The sequence below is a fragment of the Bombina bombina genome, chromosome 3 (assembly GCF_027579735.1).
Source record: "Bombina bombina isolate aBomBom1 chromosome 3, aBomBom1.pri, whole genome shotgun sequence".
NCBI classification, from domain to species: Eukaryota; Metazoa; Chordata; class Amphibia; order Anura; family Bombinatoridae; genus Bombina; species Bombina bombina.
This window is the reverse complement of record NC_069501.1, coordinates 1,151,262,978-1,151,282,883: the sequence shown is the minus strand read 5'-3', so window position 1 is coordinate 1,151,282,883 and position 19,906 is coordinate 1,151,262,978. Positions and strand designations below refer to the sequence as shown.

Here is a 19,906-nt window from a genome sequence, read left to right as displayed (position 1 = left end):
ATTCTATCTAGAAGCAACAAAGGATTTCAGACAGACATCTTCTTTGTTTGTCGTCTATTCTGGTAAGAGGAGAGGTCAGAAAGCTACTGCTACCTCTCTTTCCTTCTGGTTAAAAAGCATCATCCGATTGGCTTATGAGACTGCCGGACGGCAGCCTCCTGAACGAATTACTGCTCATTCTACTAGAGCTGTGGCTTCCACTTGTGCCTTCAAGAATGAGGCTTCTGTTGAACAGATCTGTAAGGCAGTGACGTGGTCTTCTCTGCATACTTTTGACAAATTTTACAAATTCGATACTTATGCTTCTTCGGAGGCTATTTTTGGGAGAAAAGTTTTACAAGCAGTGGTGCCTTCCGTTTAGGTTACCTGACTTGCTCCCTCCCTTCATCCGTGTCCTAAAGCTTTGGTATTGGTTCCCACAAGTAAGGATGAAGCCGTGGACCGGACACACCAATGTAGGAGAAAACAGAATTTATGTTTACCTGATAAATTTCTTTCTCCTACGGTGTGTCCGGTCCACGGCCCACCCTGGCTTTTAGTCAGGTTTAAAATTTTTGTTTTTGTACACTACAGTCACCACTGCACCCTATGGTTCTCCTTTTTTCTCCTGACCGTCGGTCGAATGACTGGGGGGCGGAGCTAGAGGGGGAGCTATATGGACAGCTCTGCTGTTGTGCTCTCTTTGAAACTTCCTGTAGGGAAGAGAATATTCCCACAAGTAAGGATGAAGCCGTGGACCGGACACACCGTAGGAGAAAGAAATTTATCAGGTAAACATAAATTCTGTTTTTTCTAACAAGACCAAGTAATGCTAGAAGACTGTCAGAAATCCCCTCTGGGATAGGTAAGCCATTTTTCTTAGACTCTGTATAAAATCATGACTTATATTAAGGGCTCTATGCTGGTTGACACTATTGTGGGCTAAATCGATTGCTTTTTGGCATGTTTGAAGTATAAATAAGGTGTTTTTTCAGACTTTGAAACACTTATGGGGTTTAATATTACGCCTGGCAGTTACTTAGACACCTATTCTAGTCAGAAAGGCCCCTCCATTCTGGAATGTAGAGGGAGGAGGCCTCATTTTCGCGCCTCAATTGCGCAGTTGTTTTTACTAGGCAGTTCATGCAGCTTCACGTGGGGAGTCCAGAGGCATCAGATAAGACTTCAGAGAGGCTTATTCCCTACTTAAATAATCCCTAAGGAAGGTAAAGGCCACAGTAGAGATTGTGGCATGGGACTGTAGTGTTTTTAACCGGTTAATTGCTGTTATTAGCTCCGGTTTGGGCATTAAGGGGTTAATTGGTTTGAAAATTTGTGTGCAATCTTCTCAAAGCATTAAGACACTGTGGTGAAAATTTCATTAAAATCGGATGTTTATTTGATGGTTTTCTGATGTTTCAGTAATAAAGTGTGCACTTTTATTATTTAAAGAGACAGTAACGTTTTTGTCAAAAATCATTTTTATTGCATTGAAGTTCTGTCTAAGTCTGCCAAACATGTCTGACCCTTCAGATAGCCTATGTTCTCTATGTTCAAAGGCCAAGGTGGTTCCCCCATTAAATTTATGTGTGAAGTGTGCCATAGCGTCCAAACAGCTTAAGGACCGTACAATCACGCTTAAAGATGTAGCCCAAGATGATTCTTTAGCTGAAGGTAGTGAGGATAGCTCGCTATCCCCTCCTTCTGTGTCAACACCAGCTATGCCCGCGCAAGCGATGCCCAGTACATCTAGCGCTCCAATTGCTATTACTATGCAGCAGTTAGCAGCAGTAATGGATAATTCTCTTGCAACATTTTTATCCAAACTGCCAGCTTTTCCAAGGAAGCGTGATTGCTCAGTTTTAAATACAGAAAATGAGCAAGCAGACGCAGAGGATAATTTATCTGTAGTGCCCTTACATCAATCTGACTTGGCGGTGAGGGAGGGCCTGTCTGAGGGAGAAATTTCTGACACAGGAAAAATTTCTCAGCAGGCAGAGCCTGATACCATAGCATTTAAATTTAAGCTAGAACACCTCCGTGCCCTACTTAAGGAGGTCCTAGCTACACTTGATGATTGTGACCCCTTGGTGGTCCCAGAAAAATTGTGTAAAATGGATAAATTCTTAGAGGTCCCAGTACACACTGATGCGTTTCCGATACCTAAGAGGGTGGCGGATATAGTGAATAAGGAGTGGGAGAAGCCAGGTGTACCTTTTGTTCCCCCTCCTATATTTAAGAAAATGTTCCCAATTGTTGACCCCAGAAGGGACGCGTGGCAGACGGTCCCCAAGGTAGAGGGGTAAGTTTCAACGCTAGCTAAGCGCACGACTATACCAATAGAAGACAGTTGCTCTTTCAAAGATCCTATGGATAAAAAATTAGAAGGTTTACTTAAGAAAATTTTTGTTCAACAAGGTTTTCTTCTTCAACCAATTTCTTGCATTATTCCTGTAACCACTGCAGCGGCTTTTTGGTTTGAGGAACTACAAAACTCGCTCCAGAAGGAGACTTCTTATGATGAAGTCATGGACAGAATTCACGCCCTGAAGTTGGCTAATTCTTTCATTACAGATGCCGCTTTTCAGTTAGCTAAATTAGCAGCGAAAAATTCTGGTTTTGCAATTGTGGTGCGCAGAGCGCTTTGGCTAAAATCTTGGTGTCGTCCAAAACAAAATTGCTTAATATTCCTTTTAAGGGTAAGACCCTATTCAGGCCAGAGTTGAAGGAAATTATTTCAGCTATCACCGGGGGAAAGGGCCATGCCCTTCCACAGGATAGACCTTTCAAAGCTAAAAATAAGTCTAATTTTCGTTCCTTTCTCAATTTCAGGAACGGACCGGCTTCTACCTCTACAGCCACTAGGCAAGAGGGTAACGCATCCCAGCCCAAACCAGCATGGAAACCATTGCAAGGCTGGAACAAGGGTAAACAGGCCAAGAAGCCTGCTGCTGCTACCAAGACAGCATGAAGGGGTAGCCCCCGATCCGGGACCGGATCTAGTGGGGGGCAGACTTTCTCTCTTTGCTCAGGCTTGGGCAAGAGATGTTCCGGACCCCTGGGCTCTAGAAATTGTCTCTCAGGGGTATCTTCTAGAATTCAAGGACCTTCCTCCAAAGGGAAGGTTCCACATGTCTCGCTTGTCTTTAGACCAGATTAAAAGACGGGCATTCTTACATTGCGTAGAAGACCTTTTAAAAATGGGAGTGACACACCCAGTTCCAACAGCGGAACAAGGACTGGGTTTTTACTCAAACCTGTTTGTAGTTCCCAAAAAGGAAGGAACTTTCAGGCCAATTCTGGATTTAAAAATCCTAAACAAATTCCTCAGAGTTCCATCATTCAAAATGGAAACCATTCGGACAATTTTACCAATGATCCAGGAGGGTCAATATATGACTACCGTGGACTTAAAGGATGCGTACCTGCATATTCCTATCCACAAAGATCACCATCAGTTCCTAAGGTTCGCCTTTCTGGACAAGCATTACCAGTTCGTGGCTCTTCCCTTCGGATTGGCCACTGCCCCCAGAATTTTCACAAAGGTGCTAGGGTCCCTTCTAGCGGTGCTAAGGCCAAGGGGCATTGCAGTAGCACCTTACCTAGACGACATCTTAATACAAGCGTCGTCCTTTCACAAAGCAAAGGCTCATACGGACATTGTTCTAGCCTTTCTAAGGTCTCACGGGTGGAAGGTGAACATAGAAAAGAGTTCCCTGTTCACAAGGGTTCCCTTCCTGGGAACAATAATAGACTGGGTAGAAATGAAGATCTTTCTGACGGAGGTCAGGAAGTTAAAACTTTTAAACACTTGTCGAGTTCTTCAATCCATTCCTCAACCCTCCATAGCTCAGTGCATGGAGGTAATAGGACTAATGGTTGGATCAATGGACGTGGTTCCCTTTGCTCGAATTCATTTAAGACCACTGCAACTGTGCATGCTCAATCAGTGGAATGGGGATTATGCAGATTTGTCTCCCCAAATACAAATGGACCAGAAAACCAGAGACTCACTCCTCTGGTGGTTGTCTCAGGATCACCTGTCTCAGGGAATGAGTTTCCGCAGACCAGAGTGGATCATTGTCACGACCGACGCCAGCCTCTTAGGCTGGGGTGCGGTCTGGGAGTCCCTGAAAGCTCAGGTTCTTTGGTCTCGGGAAGAATCTCTTCTCCCGATAAACATTTTGGAATTGAGAGCGTTATTCAATGCGCTCCACGCATGGCCTCAACTAGCGGAGGCCAAATTCATCAGATTTCAGTCGGACAACATGACGACTGTAGCGTACATCAATCATCAGGGAGGAACAAAGAGTTCCCTGGCGATGAGGGAGGTATCCAAGATCATCAAATGGGCAGAGGATCACTCCTGCCATCTATCAGCAATTCACATCCCAGGAGTGGACAACTGGGAAGCGGATTATCTGAGTCGTCAGACTTTCCATCCGGGGGAGTGGGAACTTCACCCGGAGGTTTTTGCCCAGTTAACTCAACTATGGGGCCTTCCAGACCTGGATCTGATGGCGTCACGTCAGAACTCCAAAGTTCCACGTTACGGGTCCAGGTCCAGGGATCCCAAGGCGCCTTGTTCGTTCAATCTAGCTTATGTCTTTCCACCGTTTCCTCTTCTCCCCCGGCTGGTAGCCAGGATCAAACAGGAGAAGGCTTCGGTATTTCTAATAGCTCCTGCGTGGCCACGCAGGACTTGGTATGCAGACCTGGTGAATATGTCATCGGTTCCACCATGGAAGCTACCTTTGAGGCAGGACCTTCTAATCCAAGGTCCATTCCAACATCCAAACCTAGTTTCTCTGCAACTGACTGCTTGGAAATTGAACGCTTGATTCTAGCTAAGCGTGGGTTTTCGGAATCAGTTATAGATACTCTGATTCAGGCTAGAAAGCCTGTTACCAGGAAAATTTACCATAAGATATGGCGGAAATATCTTTGCTGGTTCGAATCCAAGGGTTACTCATGGAGTAAGATTAGGATTCCAAGGATTCTATCCTTTCTCCAAGAAGGATTGGAGAAAGGTCTGTCAGCTAGTTCCCTAAAAGGACAGATATCAGCTCTGTCTGTTTTGTTACACAAGCGTCTGGCAGCCATGCCAGATATTCAGGCGTTTGTACAGGCTTTAGTCAGAATCAAGCCTGTCTACAGACCTGTGGCTCCTCCATGGAGTCTAAATTTAGTTCTTTCAGTTCTTCAAGGGGTTCCGTTTGAACCTCTACATTCCATAGATATTAAGTTACTATCTTGGAAAGTTTTGTTTTTGGTTGCTATTTCTTCTGCTAGAAGAGTTTCTGAATTGTCTGCTTTGCAGTGTAATTCACCCTATCTGGTGTTTCATACAGATAAGGTCGTTTTACGTACCAAGCTTGGTTTTCTTCCAAAAGTGGTTTCCAATAAGAATATTAACCAGGAAATAGTTGTTCCTTCTCTGTGTCCTAATCCAGTTTCTAACAAGGAACGTCTATTACACAATCTTGATGTGGTTCGTGCTTTGAAGTTTATCTAAAAGCAACTAAAGACTTCAGACAAACATCGTCCCTGTTTGTCGTCTATTCTGGCAAGAGGAGAGATCAAAAGGCGACTGCGACCTCTCTATCTTTCTGGCTGAAAAGCATCATCCGGTTGGCCTATGAGACTGCTGGAAGGCAGCCTCCTGAACGAATTACAGCTCACTCTACTAGAGCTGTGGCTTCCACATGGGCTTTCAAGAATGAGGCTTCTGTTGAACAGATCTGTAAGGCAGCGACTTGGTCTTCACTGCATACATTTGCCAAATTTTACAAATTCGATACTTTTGCTTCTTCGGAGGCTATTTTTGGGAGAAAGGTTTTACAAGCAGTGGTGCCTTCCGTTTAGGTTACCTGACTTGTTCCCTCCCTTCATCCGTGTCCTAAAGTTTTGGTATTGGTTCCCACAAGTAAGGATGAAGCCATGGACCGGATACACCAATGTAGGAGAAAACAGAATTTATGTTTACCTGATACATTTCTTTCTCCTACGGTGTATCCGGTCCACGGCCCACCCTGGCATTTGGTCAGGTTTTAAATTTTATTTTTTGTAAACTACAGTCACTACTGCACCCTATGGTTCTCCTTTTTCTCCTAACCGTCGGTCGAATGACTGAGGGGAGCTATATGGACAGCTTTGCTGTGTGCTCTCTTTGCCACTTCCTGTAGGGATTGAGAATATCCCACAAGTAAGGATGAAGCCGTGGACCGGATACACCGTAGGAGAAAGAAATTTATCAGGTAAACATAATTTCTGTTTTTACTTTTTTGGCTGTATGGATTCTCATATGCATTCCTACAGTATTCTCTGACTTAACAATTTTTCTGTCTTTCTTTAGCAATGTGCCATTTAAATGTCAATACCCAGGTTCCAATAAGAGCACACATCTATATTTTAAATGACTTAAAAGCATTTTTTAATAGTACATGTGCTGTTAAAGCACTGACCAGCACAATCTGACGTCCCTTCCTCAGATATTGTGATATTTGGAGTGGTAAAGTGTCATTACAGGTGCAAAACGTTTTGTCTAAGCTGCCCGGGAATGGGAAAAGGTTTGGATTTTGTATATTTGCATATGTAAAAAGGGACATCTTGGAGAGGGGATGGGACCAAGTGTAAACAACAGTATCTTATGTAATTTTTGCAATATTTACATGTCTAATACAACTTACAGGATACATTCAAACCTATAGGTAGTTTTATGTAATTTCTAACACTTTTGTATACGATGCACATGCAGTCCGCTAAATGTGAGGATCTTCACTACCCTTTGTTCAGAAGGTTTCTTTGGTGGCCCATATATACCAGACTTAAGTGCCACCTACGTAAATGTAGTGTGCACATTTGCATGAGTGCACTCTGGTCACATGTGATCTCCCTCAATGCAGCCTCCATATCTTGCATGCAATTTACTTTCGCCTATGGGGAATTGTTAGTCACGCATTTTACTTGTATTTATATAATACCACTGTATAAGCCTGCAGTGTTCACGTTAAAGGGACACACTACTGTAAAATGTGTTTCCTCGTAATGTATTCTAAATGATTTATCATGCTTACTGCAGGATAGTAAATATGGGGTAGATGTTCCTTAATGTTTATTTTTGTATTTTCTATAGTTGGTTTTGCTCATTAAAACCCTCACCTATTCTTCTTAAAGGGACAGTCTACACCAGAATTTGTATTGTTTAAAAAGATAGATAATCCCTTTATTACCCATTCCCTAGTTTTGCACAACCAACACAGTTATATAAATACACTTTTTACCTCTGTTATTACCTTGTATCTAACTCTCTGCAAACTGCCCCCTTATTTCAGATCTTTTGATAGACATCCATTTTAGCCAATCAGAGCTGGCTCACCGGAAATCCACATGCATGAGCACAGTGTTATCTATATGACACACATGAACTAACACCCTCTAGTGGTAAAAAACTGTCAAAATGCCCTGAGAGAAGAGGTGGCCTTCAATGGCTTAGAAATTAGCATTTGAACCTCCTAGGTTTAGCTTTCAACTAAGAATACCAAGAGAACAAAGCAAAATTGGTGATAAAAGTAAATTGGAAAATTGTTTAAAATGACATTCTCTGTCTGAATCATGGAAGTTTATTTTGGACTAGACTGTCCCTTTAAGGATATGCCTGTTTAAATGGACAGACAATGTAGAAAGAGAAGGCCTGCACATGTTCTCTTTTTGTAAACAGACCAATAGGTATTGGAATGCTAATAAAATGTGGCTGTTTAATGAGTAAATCCAGCTGTTCCAGATACAAAAATATCTATTTTTACCGGCCCCACCTGGAGGTTAATTTACGCTGCTATCTCCTGTTTACATGGCATACAAACATTCATATTTTCAGTATAGGTGGAGGTTTTATTTTTTTTATTTTTTTGTAATTCATGAAAAATTCTGGATTTTGTAGTCATTTTGGGTTTTGAAATCCTGGATTTGGCACTGTATCAGTATATACTATCCCACAACAATTTAAATACATGTGTGCTATGAGCTAATGGTGAAGCTCACCAGTCCCTAACCACAAGTTGACCCTTGTTATACTAAAAACATTTAAATTATATAAAACTTTATATGCAAAAACAAAAGAAATGTCCTGTCCTTCTACTTAATTCTCACAGCCTGGTTTCTCCTTCATGGTCTGTCTGACTACATTCTGATGGTTGCCTGTCTACCTCACAACTGACTGTGTGCCAGCTTGCGATGGGGTGTCTGCTATTTCTTTCCTATTGTATGCTCCATGTCCTGCTTCAGTCGCATATCTTTGTCATGTCCCCCTTCTCTACATTGGCTGTGTGTCTGCCACATATTTGACTTATTAGTTTTCCTAAACATACAGATTTCTTCTTGTGCCAGGTTCAGTACCTATTCAGAGTATTCTGCAGGCTGCGGCCTGGTACTCCTGTCCTAGCTCTGCATGGAAAGCAACAGCAGATGAAGAGGATGGAGGTATACAATGACTTTGTAAGGAAGAAAGCTGCCGTGCTTTTTGCTACTGATATCGCAGCTAGAGGGTTAGGTATGTATTATATCTTAAGGAATTGTGACTTTTTTTCCCCTCCTAATCATTTATTCATTTTTTTTAAATCTCTGGCGATAATCACTTCATGCTATAAATGTCTTCATTATCAATTAGAAGCAAACCTTACAGCCATGTGTTTGCTCTAAAAAAAAGCTACATGTGGGAATTTGCTAAAGTTTATTTGTTATTTTCAGTTGACAGATGTAAATAATAAATAAAATAGTCAGTGAGATAATAGAACATAAACTGGACAAATGCTGTCTTTGTATATTCTGCGTTTCATAGCTAGTACCATTAACTGTGCTATTTCGTGTTTAATATTTACGCCTTGACTGGCTTTTTTGTATATAATATTTGTATTGGGGCCATATAGTAGAAATTACAAACACAAAATGCACGTTGCTTGTAGACATGACGAATTCGCAGTAAATGTGTATAAGACAATGACACACATGACAACATAGAATAATACACTGACAATAGTCTTATCTGTGCATTATGGATGCTACCTCTCTTTTTCAATTTATAGATAGAGTAGGAAGGGTCCCCCAAACATAAAGGAGGTCACTCTTGAACTTCTTTGATTTAAGAAAATGAAACACTGAGGTATCAAGCTATACATTTTGATTCAAATCAACACTAGTCAATTATCTTGTAAAATAAAATGGAAAATAAAAATAAACATTGCATACCCCTAATGACAACTAGTGACCACAGATACTAGAATTGCAAAATATAGGGGGGTTATTAGGGATAATACAAAGAAGGGCCACTTTTGGACTCAGTAAATGTATATAATTATCCAGACTCACACATAGAAGTATAGTTTGTGAATAAGCTGATCACTTGTTATGTATTTCCATTGCTGGATCATATATGGGGTGAGAAATCTATAGTAAAGTTGTGGCAGTCAACCTCAGAAAGTACATATAATGTGACTTGTAGGGAGCTTCAATTTCTAAGGGGGGTAATACAGCTACTGAGCTAGATCAGTGAGAAATATGATATTAGCTAAGGTACACTCAGAGCAAAGACAAAAAACAAAACGCATAAGCAGCCCTGCATCCAGCTACTAAAACCTTAAGACAGTACCAGAGAAATATGTTATTCTCTAGCTCATATACACTAACATTAACTTTAGGTTCACTCACAATTGTAAGATACATTAAATGTATCCATATAATATGATAAAACATAGCGTAAGTGGTCAGCATAAGATCAGCTGATCTAACATATTTTAGGATGGAATAATAGAGAATCTTGAGCATTTATCTAACACGCTAATTAAGAATCATACAATGAGACACATAACAATAGTTAAACATTGACTACTAGCCATCATCTCAAATATGCCAGGGCTCAAAAGATCTTAAACTGCACAGAGATGGCAAAATACATATAGCAAATATTAGGCGCATTCTGCAACTTATTTGAAATACAGTAAAGAGCAATACTCTGGATCATTCACTGACACCTCTTACACCTTAGCAAACAGGATAATGAAATATATTGTCAGGACATTAAGGGCCAGGTTACAAGTGGAACACTAAATATCGCTTTTGCAAAATCGATATTAGTGCTCCACTGAGTAATACCGGCACACACTAATGTCTGCAGTGTGCTTTTGTGTTTCTGAGAATTAGAAATGCCAGATTTTTTTTGGTGCTAAATCTCATGAAAAGGGGACAAATTAAAGTCAGAACAGAAATATAGATATCTAAGTATTTTTAAAGGGGTTGATTTCAAGCTGAATACACCTATAAAATATGGATATATTAAAGAGAAAGTCTATAGGTAAAAAAAAAAATGCTAGATCTAAATGCCTTAAAATCTAAAATATACCCAAATAGCAATAAGGAAATATTAAAAGATAAGTCTGTAGGAAGAACCATCAACGTTCAAGACATAAAAAAAAAAAAAAAGATAGGCGCCTCATTGGGTGATACCAAAGCATATAAGTGTTTACTATCCCTTTTTCATACCTCCTCAGAGCAGTCCAGGGAAATGCCGCCTCTTTGTCTTTTTTTTTAATCTCTTCTCATGTGGCCAATTAGGGAGAGATATAAACAAGCTACTATGCTGATGAAGCAATCACTGTGTAAGCACAATAGAGGATTATTGTTCTAAATCGCGTATGTTCCACATCATCCTTTCTAGGAAAAAAACACAATATTCAGAGGTAACCCACATAGAATATGGGCAAAATAATTGATAAAAGTATATTACGTTTTTCCCACCTTGCATGATTAACTAGTTTAGGGGGTATTTCAAACGGGATATTTAACACTAAATACATTTTATAAGCATAGTTTAGAGGTTATTCCTCTGCTCCCTCTAGTTATATATGCGCCCCCATGTTAAAAGCTAGCTTTCACTACATTCCAGAGCTGATTTGTTTGCTCATGAGCAGCAACTCTCCTTCAGATACCTGTCCTTTTAATTTTGAGTTTATTTCCCTAACTAAAAAAATGCACTTAAAAACAAAACCTACTTACTTGAAAACACAAAAAAAAAAAAACCTAAATTGAAAACACAAACCTCCCCCCTACAAAAACAAAACCTTAATTGAAAACACAAAAAAACACCACAAAAACAAAACCTTACTTGAAATTCCTATTATAACTGTTCAATAAAGCTTGTATTATTTACTCTAATTGGTTAGTGAGACCTCCATTTTGTGACAGGTTTTTCTGTCTATCCTTTAGCTGTACTGGATTTGTCCTATGTCTGCACTAAGTGCCTTTGCTTTATTACTTGTCAGATAATCTTGCTTCTCTCTGTGCTTTAATAGAACCAGAGAGAGACAAGTGCAGTTTTTACAATTGCTTGGCATTGATAAATGATTATTCTGCTGAGCGATTTAAAGCAGTAAAATGATTTTAGTCCCACCAAAAAGGAATAATAGCTTTCTAGGTATTGCTATGATACCTTTTATTGCTTTTTCTGCACAGAAATTACATCTCTACAAATCAATCTAGATATATTAATGACAGTTTTTTATGTGTTCTGTGAGAAAACATTTTTATGCAAAAGAAAATATTTGACCAACAATTAGATATACATTTGCTGTTGTTTTAGACATATTGTAAAATGATAATGTAGTTTTTTCATAGTTGAGCTTTAGTTTGGCCTCTCCGAATACTAGACACACAGACGTCTTTAGTTTTTGTAGAGGTACCAGATTTTAGTCAAATGAAAGGGACATAAAGTGCAAAAGGATAATGCTATAATAGTCTATTGTAGCATTATTCATTGCTTATAACTGTATACAATTTATCCCTTTGCAGGGGTTAAACACATAATCTGTTCCATAGCAGCAATGGACTACTAGGAGCTAGCTGAACACATCTAATGAGCCAATGACAAGAGAATGCATGTAGCCACTAATTGGAAACTAGCTCCCAATAGTGGATTACTGCTTCTGAGCCTACATAGGTATGCTTTTAAACAAAGGATTCCAAGAGAACAAACTACATTTCATAAGTTTCAAAAGATTTATTTAGATTTCAACAACATGACAATAAATTAGAGAGATTAGACAAGATACATAAGTGGTCAAAAATAAAGAATCAAATAAAAGGGGTTCGTTTTTTTTTTTACCGTACAAGAAATATCATAGGGTTAATAACCAGGTTCTTAAATGTCATGTCAAGAACATTGAAGATAAATGCAAGTGTAAAGCTGTGAAGGACTAAGTATAGTAGGGAAGAGGAGGCGGGTGTTTTTTTTTTGTTTTTTTACATAACTAGAAGAAGGGGGGACCAGCTAGAGATCCGGACACTGTCAGGAGAAACTGTCAGTCAGTTGTTAGTACATTAGGTTTCTATGCGGTCATATTTTTCTTTCCAGTCAGGCCAAACAAATTCAGAGGTCAGAGTTGTTTAATTTCTAGAAAATGTATTTTTTCCATTGTGTATATGTATGCCATAGTATTAAGAATTCTAGACCAGTTTGGAGGGGTTACCTTCCAAGAATTAGCTATGGAGTTTTTGACAGTCGTAAAAAGGTATATTCATAAGTATGCGTGATGCTTTGGTAAGGTGTGTGTGTTTGTGTGTACCTATATGTAAAAGGGCTAGAGATGGTGACTTAGGCAAGGATATATACCCATGTTGTATAAAACGAGAAAACGTGTTCCACGGTGGGGCGAATCTTGGGGCATTCCCACCGAATGTTCATAGTGTTACCTTTCTGTCCGCAGCCACGCCAACAGTTAGGAGAGACATTATGCAACATTCTGGTTAATCTAGTCGGAACATAGTACCAGTGTGCTAATATTTTTGTAATAGATCTCATACAGGTTTGTGGAGGTATTGGGGATCCCAGCAGGGTTTCCCAATGCTGGAGATGGGGCAAAGGTTTGGAGGGTGAAACACCCCTAATTAGGGAGTAATGCATAGATAAAAGCTTATGGAGCGTATTGCCTTGGCTCCAAATTGTTTCCCAAGGCGTAAGGGGACGGGAGAGCTCCGGATTAAAGGTTTTGGGTTTTTTAATGATTTTGGGCGCCACTCTGCGAGGTTTATTTTGCCAGACGTATTTTGTCAGTTCGCTTTATATTTGTAATAGGATATGTTAGGGGACTCTAATTGGAAGGCATCAAAATAAGTTTGTGAGTTTGGGTAAAAAAGAATTTTTTAGTGCAGCAATTCTTCCTATATGAGAATCCTGCAGAGACGGAAAAGGAGGCGCCACATCGGATGATAACGTCAGGGCAAGTGACACAAACACCAGATAAATGGCAACTTACGTGAGAAGGGGCACACACAGTGCCATCAACAGGCTGGGACTTCTTAGTCGCCCGACAGACTCACTCCCGGAATCCAAGGAACAATCACGTGGTGGCGTCTCACCAACCAGGAACCGTCTGGAACCAATGCCTTCAATGCCTGCACCAATAAACTGGATCAGACAGAGGTGTGTGTGCATAAAGGGCTAACAACGCTACTCGTGTGTATACTCACAATACGGTATGCCCCACACACAGAATAGAAAGGAGTTATTCACAGAGCAAGGGTGAATATAAAACCAAGCTTATTAAAACAGGTAAAAATCACAGCAACGCGTTTCTCGGCTAAAAAAGGCAGTTTCATCAGGCTGTCACCCTTGCTCTGTGAATAACTCCTTTCTATTTTGTGTGTGGGGCATACCGTGTTGTCAGTATACACACGAGTAGCGTTGTTAGCCCTTTACGCACACACACACACACACCCCTCTGTCTGATCCAGCCCATTGGTGCAGGCATTGAAGGTGTTGGTTCCCGACGGTTCCTGGTTGGTGAGACGCCACCACATGATTGTTCCTTGCATTCCGGGAGTAAGTCTGTCGGGCGACTAAGAGGTCCCGGCCTGTTGATGGCACTCTTTGTGCCCCATCTCATGAGTTGCCATTTGTCTGGTGTTTGTGTCACTTACCCTGTCATTATCATCCAATGTGGTGCCTCCTTTTCTGTCTTTGCAGGATTCTCATCTGACCATATCTTCTGGGAGAGCGGCCGCCATTGCGAGGATCTGTATATCCGACATTATTTTCTGGTCTTGAACTTCTACCTCTATAAGGTTCCTTAGCCTTATTATCTACTACATAATTCTTCCTAGCCAGGAAATGTGGGGCAGATTCCATTTGTTTTGAGGGCTCTAAGTTCTTTTAGGAGAGGGAGGTAATTGTCTTTTATTACCTGGGCAAAACTACCGGAGAGTTTGACTCCTAGATGTGAGACAAGTCTGTCTCTCCATGTGAAGTTATAATTAGAATACACATGTTGTAATTTGGTAGGTGGAATACCTTGAGTATAAATCTTTGTTTTGGAAAGATTTAATTTATTAAAAGAGTGGTTACCGAAAGATTCTAGAATTTTCATAAGCCTGGGGATGGTGTGTACCAGGTCTGGGGAGAATATGGTGACGTCGTCCGTGAACAAGGCTATCTTGTGCACTGTTCCAAATAATGTGACTCCCTTCATCTGACAATCGGTTCTAATTTGTTCAGCAATGGGTTTGATTGCTAATGCAAACAATAGGGGTGATAGAGGGCAACCTTGTCTAGTACCGTTCGAGATTCGGAATGGGGAGGAATGAAAGCCAAGTCCTTTAATGGAAGCGGTGGGGTTGGAATAATGGGCTCTGATGGCAGTTATCGTTTCGCTTGGAAATTTAAAGTTCCCGGGGACCTCCCATAGATAGTCCCAACATATTCGGTCAAAAGCCTTCTCGGCATCTAGGGAGATGACCGATAAGGGCTTAAAAAGTTTAGAGGATAGGCTTAGTATATTTGGTAGATGTCTAGTGTTGTCCGGGCCCTCTCTATGGGGTACAAACCTCACTTGGTCCGGATTGATAAGGTGGGGTAGGAGGCAGGAAATCCGGTTGGCTAGTAATTTTGAGTACATTTTTATATCTGCATTAATGAGGGATATTGGCCTTGAGCATAGTGAAGGGTCTTTAGGTTTAGGGATGGTAATGATGGTGACCTCTAAAAATTCCTTTTTAATGCTGCCTTCCTCTCTCACTAAATTGTATAGCCTAAGCAAATATTTTTTGGGGGGGTTGCTTAGGTTTTTTCTGAGTTTTCTAAATTGTACAGATTCGAGTAAAAAATTCCCTGCTTATTTGGGATGGGAGTTTGAGGATTGAGTCTGAGCTTCGAATATCATGAATATGTGTTGAACCTACTCTCTTCCTAATTTTATTGGCCAGTAAGGTGTCGGCTTTGTTAATTTTATAGTAATACAATTGTTTCAACTTAGTTAAATTTAATTTGTGTTCTGCGGAGTTCAATGTGAGAGATATGGTTTTTGACATCAGTGATTTGGAGTGCTAGAGATGTGGAAGGAGAGCTACAATTTGTGTCTAGGGTTCTGTTTTATATGGACTTGTGATAGGGACAGACCGACTTGTTTCCTGAGATGTTTTTGTTTTCTGATCAGGTGTCCCCTGATGGTGGCTTTCGCGGCCCCCCATAAAGTGTTGTCATGTACTAAAGCATTATCATTGGTCTGTATGAAATGGGTGATGTCTCTGCAAAGTTCTTCTCTAAAGGGAGCATCTGACAGGAGGTGATGAGGCATGCGCCAAGGGGCCCTAGTGTGCGAGCTGTTTGCCAAAAATATATCAGCGTGGATACAGTCATGGGCAGACCAAGCACATAGTGAGATATTCGCTTGTTTAACTAAATCTAGCATATCAGCTGTGCAGAAGATGTAGTCACGTTTGGCATATAGTTTGTGTGAGTGAGAGAAGTGTGTGTAATTTTCTTTAAACATTTGGGTTGATGGGTATTTGTGAGATAAATTGAGGCTATTGTATAGACTACATGATTAAATTTGCATATAAGGATAACGTATCTTGCTTGGGGGTCCTTAATGACTTGGATCGGTTCATAAGCAAGTCTCTTATGAAATAAAATGGCAGTCCCTCTGGCTTTTTTTAAAAAATGGGGCAAATTCAATGTTAGTAAACCTAAGGGATTCATTCAGTGACCAATGTGTTTCCTGAAAGAAAATGTCAGGATTATGGTGTTTGAGTGAGTGCAGTAGTAAGCTGTGTTTGTGCGGGGAGTTAAGGCCTCTAGCATTGTGGGTTAGAAGTCTTAGGGTAGACATACCTATTATTTAAAAACTGTCTAGTTTGGGGAGTGGAGTCTTGTCTAGGTAGTCAAGGGGGGAGAGAAGGAAGGGGGCACAGGGTGAGGGGAAGGGGTAATAGATACACTAGTAAAGTGTCTAAAAGGTGTGGTGGAAATAGTCCACTTCAAAGGAACCCTTTTGTGGGCTTCTAAGTGGGGGGGGGATCAAAGTGCCAAAAAGCAGAGGGGGAAGGTCCAATAGTGCCAGCCCCGCTCTTTATTAAATAACATTATAAAGCTAAACATTAAACCTAATACAAAAATAAAACTTTACAATAGGTGCATACCTTCAGAACTGTGGTTGCAATAGAGTTCAGAAGGGCCGAGAGAGGTAAAGTACATTAGTTTACTGAAGATGTAGACCCTGGTTAAAGGGATCAGGCAATGTCCCCTAGAGTTCTGATGGGATGATATGCTGGATTTTATGAAGGTGGTGTGCTTAGTGGAGTTGTGCTTTCTGTAGGTTACCAAAATAGTTAAGAGGACATTAAATGGGACAGTAGATATTGCATGCAGAAAGAGAAGCCTTCTGCCAGGAATGAACAGCTCAGTAGCTTGTTCTATTGCGAGTTAGCCTCTTTTAGCCCAATTGTGCTTTTAACAAAGGAGAACTTTCCTGTAGTATATCAGTCTGATCCTTCCTAACAAGGTTAGTCCAGCCCCCCAAAAAACAGGCAATCCTCCTTTAACCCCTTAACAACCAAGGACGTTCCAGACACTTCCTACAAAGAAATACACTTAAGGACCAAGGACGTGCCTGGCACGTCGCCTGGGGTTTGAAGCTCAGGAAGCGATCCTGATCGCTTCCAGACACTTCCAGGGTATTGCAGTGATGCCACAATATTCAGGCATCACTGCAATACCCTTTATATCCCACTGATGCAGAGAGAGCGACTATGCATCGGCCATCGATAGTGCCGATCGTTGATGGGTGGGAGCAGCAGCAGGGAGGCGGGTGGGCCGGCCCATCGATGTTCACATCCGGCTCCTCTTCCAGTGATGATCCTGTTATGTGCTGCGGTCGCGACAGGGGCTGCATTTATCCAGCTAATAATGGAAAGCTATGGGAAGGATGGAGAGGGAGGGTGGAATAAAACATGCTGGGCAAGGGATCTAGGAGAGGGAGGGTGGGTAGGGTATTGAGGGGGGCATTTAAAAATAAAAAAAACACATTTTTGGGGGCAAATTGGGTACTGGCAGACAGCTGCCAGTACCCAAGATGGCGGCAAATAGGTAGAGGGGGGAGAGTTAAAGAGCTGTATGGGGGGGGGATCAGGGAGGTTGGGGGGGATCCAACACTGCAGAATCAATATTTAATTTTTTTTTTTTTAAATGCTTTTTATTTTAGTGCTGGCAGACTTTCTGCCAGTACTTAAGATGTCGGTGACAATTGTGAGGTGGGGGAGGGAAAAGAGCTGTTTGAGGGGGGTCAGGGGTGTGATGTGTCAGGTGGGAGGCTGGTCTCTACACTAAAGCTAAAAATTAACCCTACAAGCTTCCTAATTAACCCCTTAACTGCTGGGCATAATACAAGTGTGATGCTTAGCGGCCTTCTAATTATCAAAAAGTAATGCCAAAGCCATATATGTCTGCTATTTCTAAACAAAGGGGATCCTAGAGAAGCATTTACAACCATTTGTGTCATAATTTTATAATTGTGCCATAAATAATGTCAGTGAGAAACCGAAAGTTTGTGAAAAAGTGAACAATTTTTTTTATTTTCTCGCATTTGGCTGTTAAATGGTGGCATGAAATATACCAAAATGGGCCTAGATCAATACTTTGGGTTGTCTACTAAAAAAAAAAAAAAAAATACATGTGAAGGGTTATTCAGGGATTCCTAAAATATAGCTAATTTTGAAGAAAAAAACGGTTTGGAAATAGCAAAGTGCTACTTGTACTTATTGCCCTATAACTTGCAAAAAAAGCAAAGAACATGTAAACATTGGGTATGTCAAAACTCAGGACAAAATTTAGAAAATTTAGAAACTATTTAGCATGGTTGTTTTTTGGTGGTTGTGAATGTGTAACAGATTTTGGAGGTTAAAGTTAGAAAAAGTGTGTTTTTTCCCCCATTTTTTTCATCATATTTTATAATTTTTTTAATAGTAAGTTATAAGATATAATGAAAATAATGGTATCTTTAGAAAGTCCATTTAATGGCAAGAAAAAAGGTATACAATATGTGTGGGTACAGTAAATGAGTAAGAGGAAAATTACAGCTAAACACAAACACCGCAGAAATGTAAAAATAGCCCTGATCCCAAACGGTCAACAAATGGAAAAGTGCTCTGGTCACTAAGGGGTTAAACAAAAACATGGCAACCCCAGAATATTGTTTCGGCCTTCTTTGGACCTCGTCGGTATAGTGCAGCAATATTCCTCTAAGCACATTAGGCATGGAGTCCATGTTTAGTTTCTCTCATCACCCTTGGACTTCCCCAAGGTCATATTTAAAATACGACTTGTTCTATGGTGAGTTTCCACCTAGGAGCAGCCACTGTTAGCGCAGTTGTGCTTTTTGTAAATGAGAACTTTCCTGTAGCATATCAATCTATTCCGGCCTAACAAGGTCAGTCCAGTTACCAGGCAATACTCCTCTGATCAAGGAACATGGCAACCCCAGATATTGTTTAGTGCAATCTATTACAAATAGACATTGCATATGTTAACTCCCCCTGGGTGCTTCATAACTTATAGTAAAGCGTTTTTTTTGTTTTAAAGATTGAGTTGGCAGGAGTTACAGTCCTGCTGTCCCCCATTGACAGTAACCATAGCTGGTTACTGCATTCTGTTTTTTTTATATCTATATCTACAATGTGTGTGTGTTTTTATATGTATTTTGCTAATAATAATAATGTAGTTACTTTATGCATTGTTTATTTTAATTTATGTATTTTTTTCAATAGATTTCCCAGCCGTAAGTTGGGTTCTGCAGCTTGATTGCCCAGAAGATGCGAATACGTACATTCACAGAGTTGGACGAACAGCAAGGTACGACTTTTCAGCACTATTAAGCAAGAGCAAAAATATGATATATAAGAGCAATAGCCAGATGGCTTAAAGAGACATGAAGGTCAAAAGTAAACTTTCATGATTCAGATAGGTTTTGTAATTTTAAAGGGACAGTCTACACCAGAATTTGTATTATCTAAAAAGATAGATAATCCCTTTATTACCCATTCCCCAGTTTTGCATAATCAACACTGTTATATTAATATACTTTTTATCTCTGTAAATACCTTGTATCCAAGCCTCTGCAGACTTCCTCCTTATTTTAGTTCTTTTTACAGACTTGCATTTTAGCCAATCAGTGCTAATATGACACACATGAACTAATGCCATCTAGTTGTGTAAAACTGTCATAATGCATTCAGATAAGTGGCTGCCCTTAAGGGCTAAGAAATTAGCATATGAGCCTACCTAGGTTTAGCTTTTCAACTAAGAATATCTGAATCATGAAAGTTTATTTTTGATTAGACTGTCCCTTTAATGTTTAATTTACTTAATGTGATGGTGAACCTTAACTAATCAAATGCTATATATTTAATATTTGCCATTAAAAAAAGTGTGTACTTTTTTTAATTTGAATCCATATTTGAAAGGGTTAAATTGGTGCATATAGTAACGCTTCTATCGCAAGGTTATGCCGGCCCACTTGGATGAACTCAACATGTGTGTCATTTGACAATCTTGAAGTCCAGCCCCTTTAAAGCCCTTAGAAATCCTATGTAGAGTGGGTGGGTCTGCTCT

General features: G+C 40.3%; 1 protein-coding gene across 1 annotated transcript in view; it reads left to right on the top strand.

The window, feature by feature from the left end:
- Window positions 1–19,906, top strand: part of DDX10 (DEAD-box helicase 10) — an 856,778-nt gene that overhangs the window by 98,781 nt on the left and 738,091 nt on the right. The window contains exons 8-9 of the mRNA XM_053708541.1: window positions 8,365–8,527; window positions 19,063–19,147. Coding sequence (XP_053564516.1) covers window positions 8,365–8,527; window positions 19,063–19,147 — 248 coding nt within the window. The remainder of the gene's footprint in view (window positions 1–8,364; window positions 8,528–19,062; window positions 19,148–19,906) is intronic.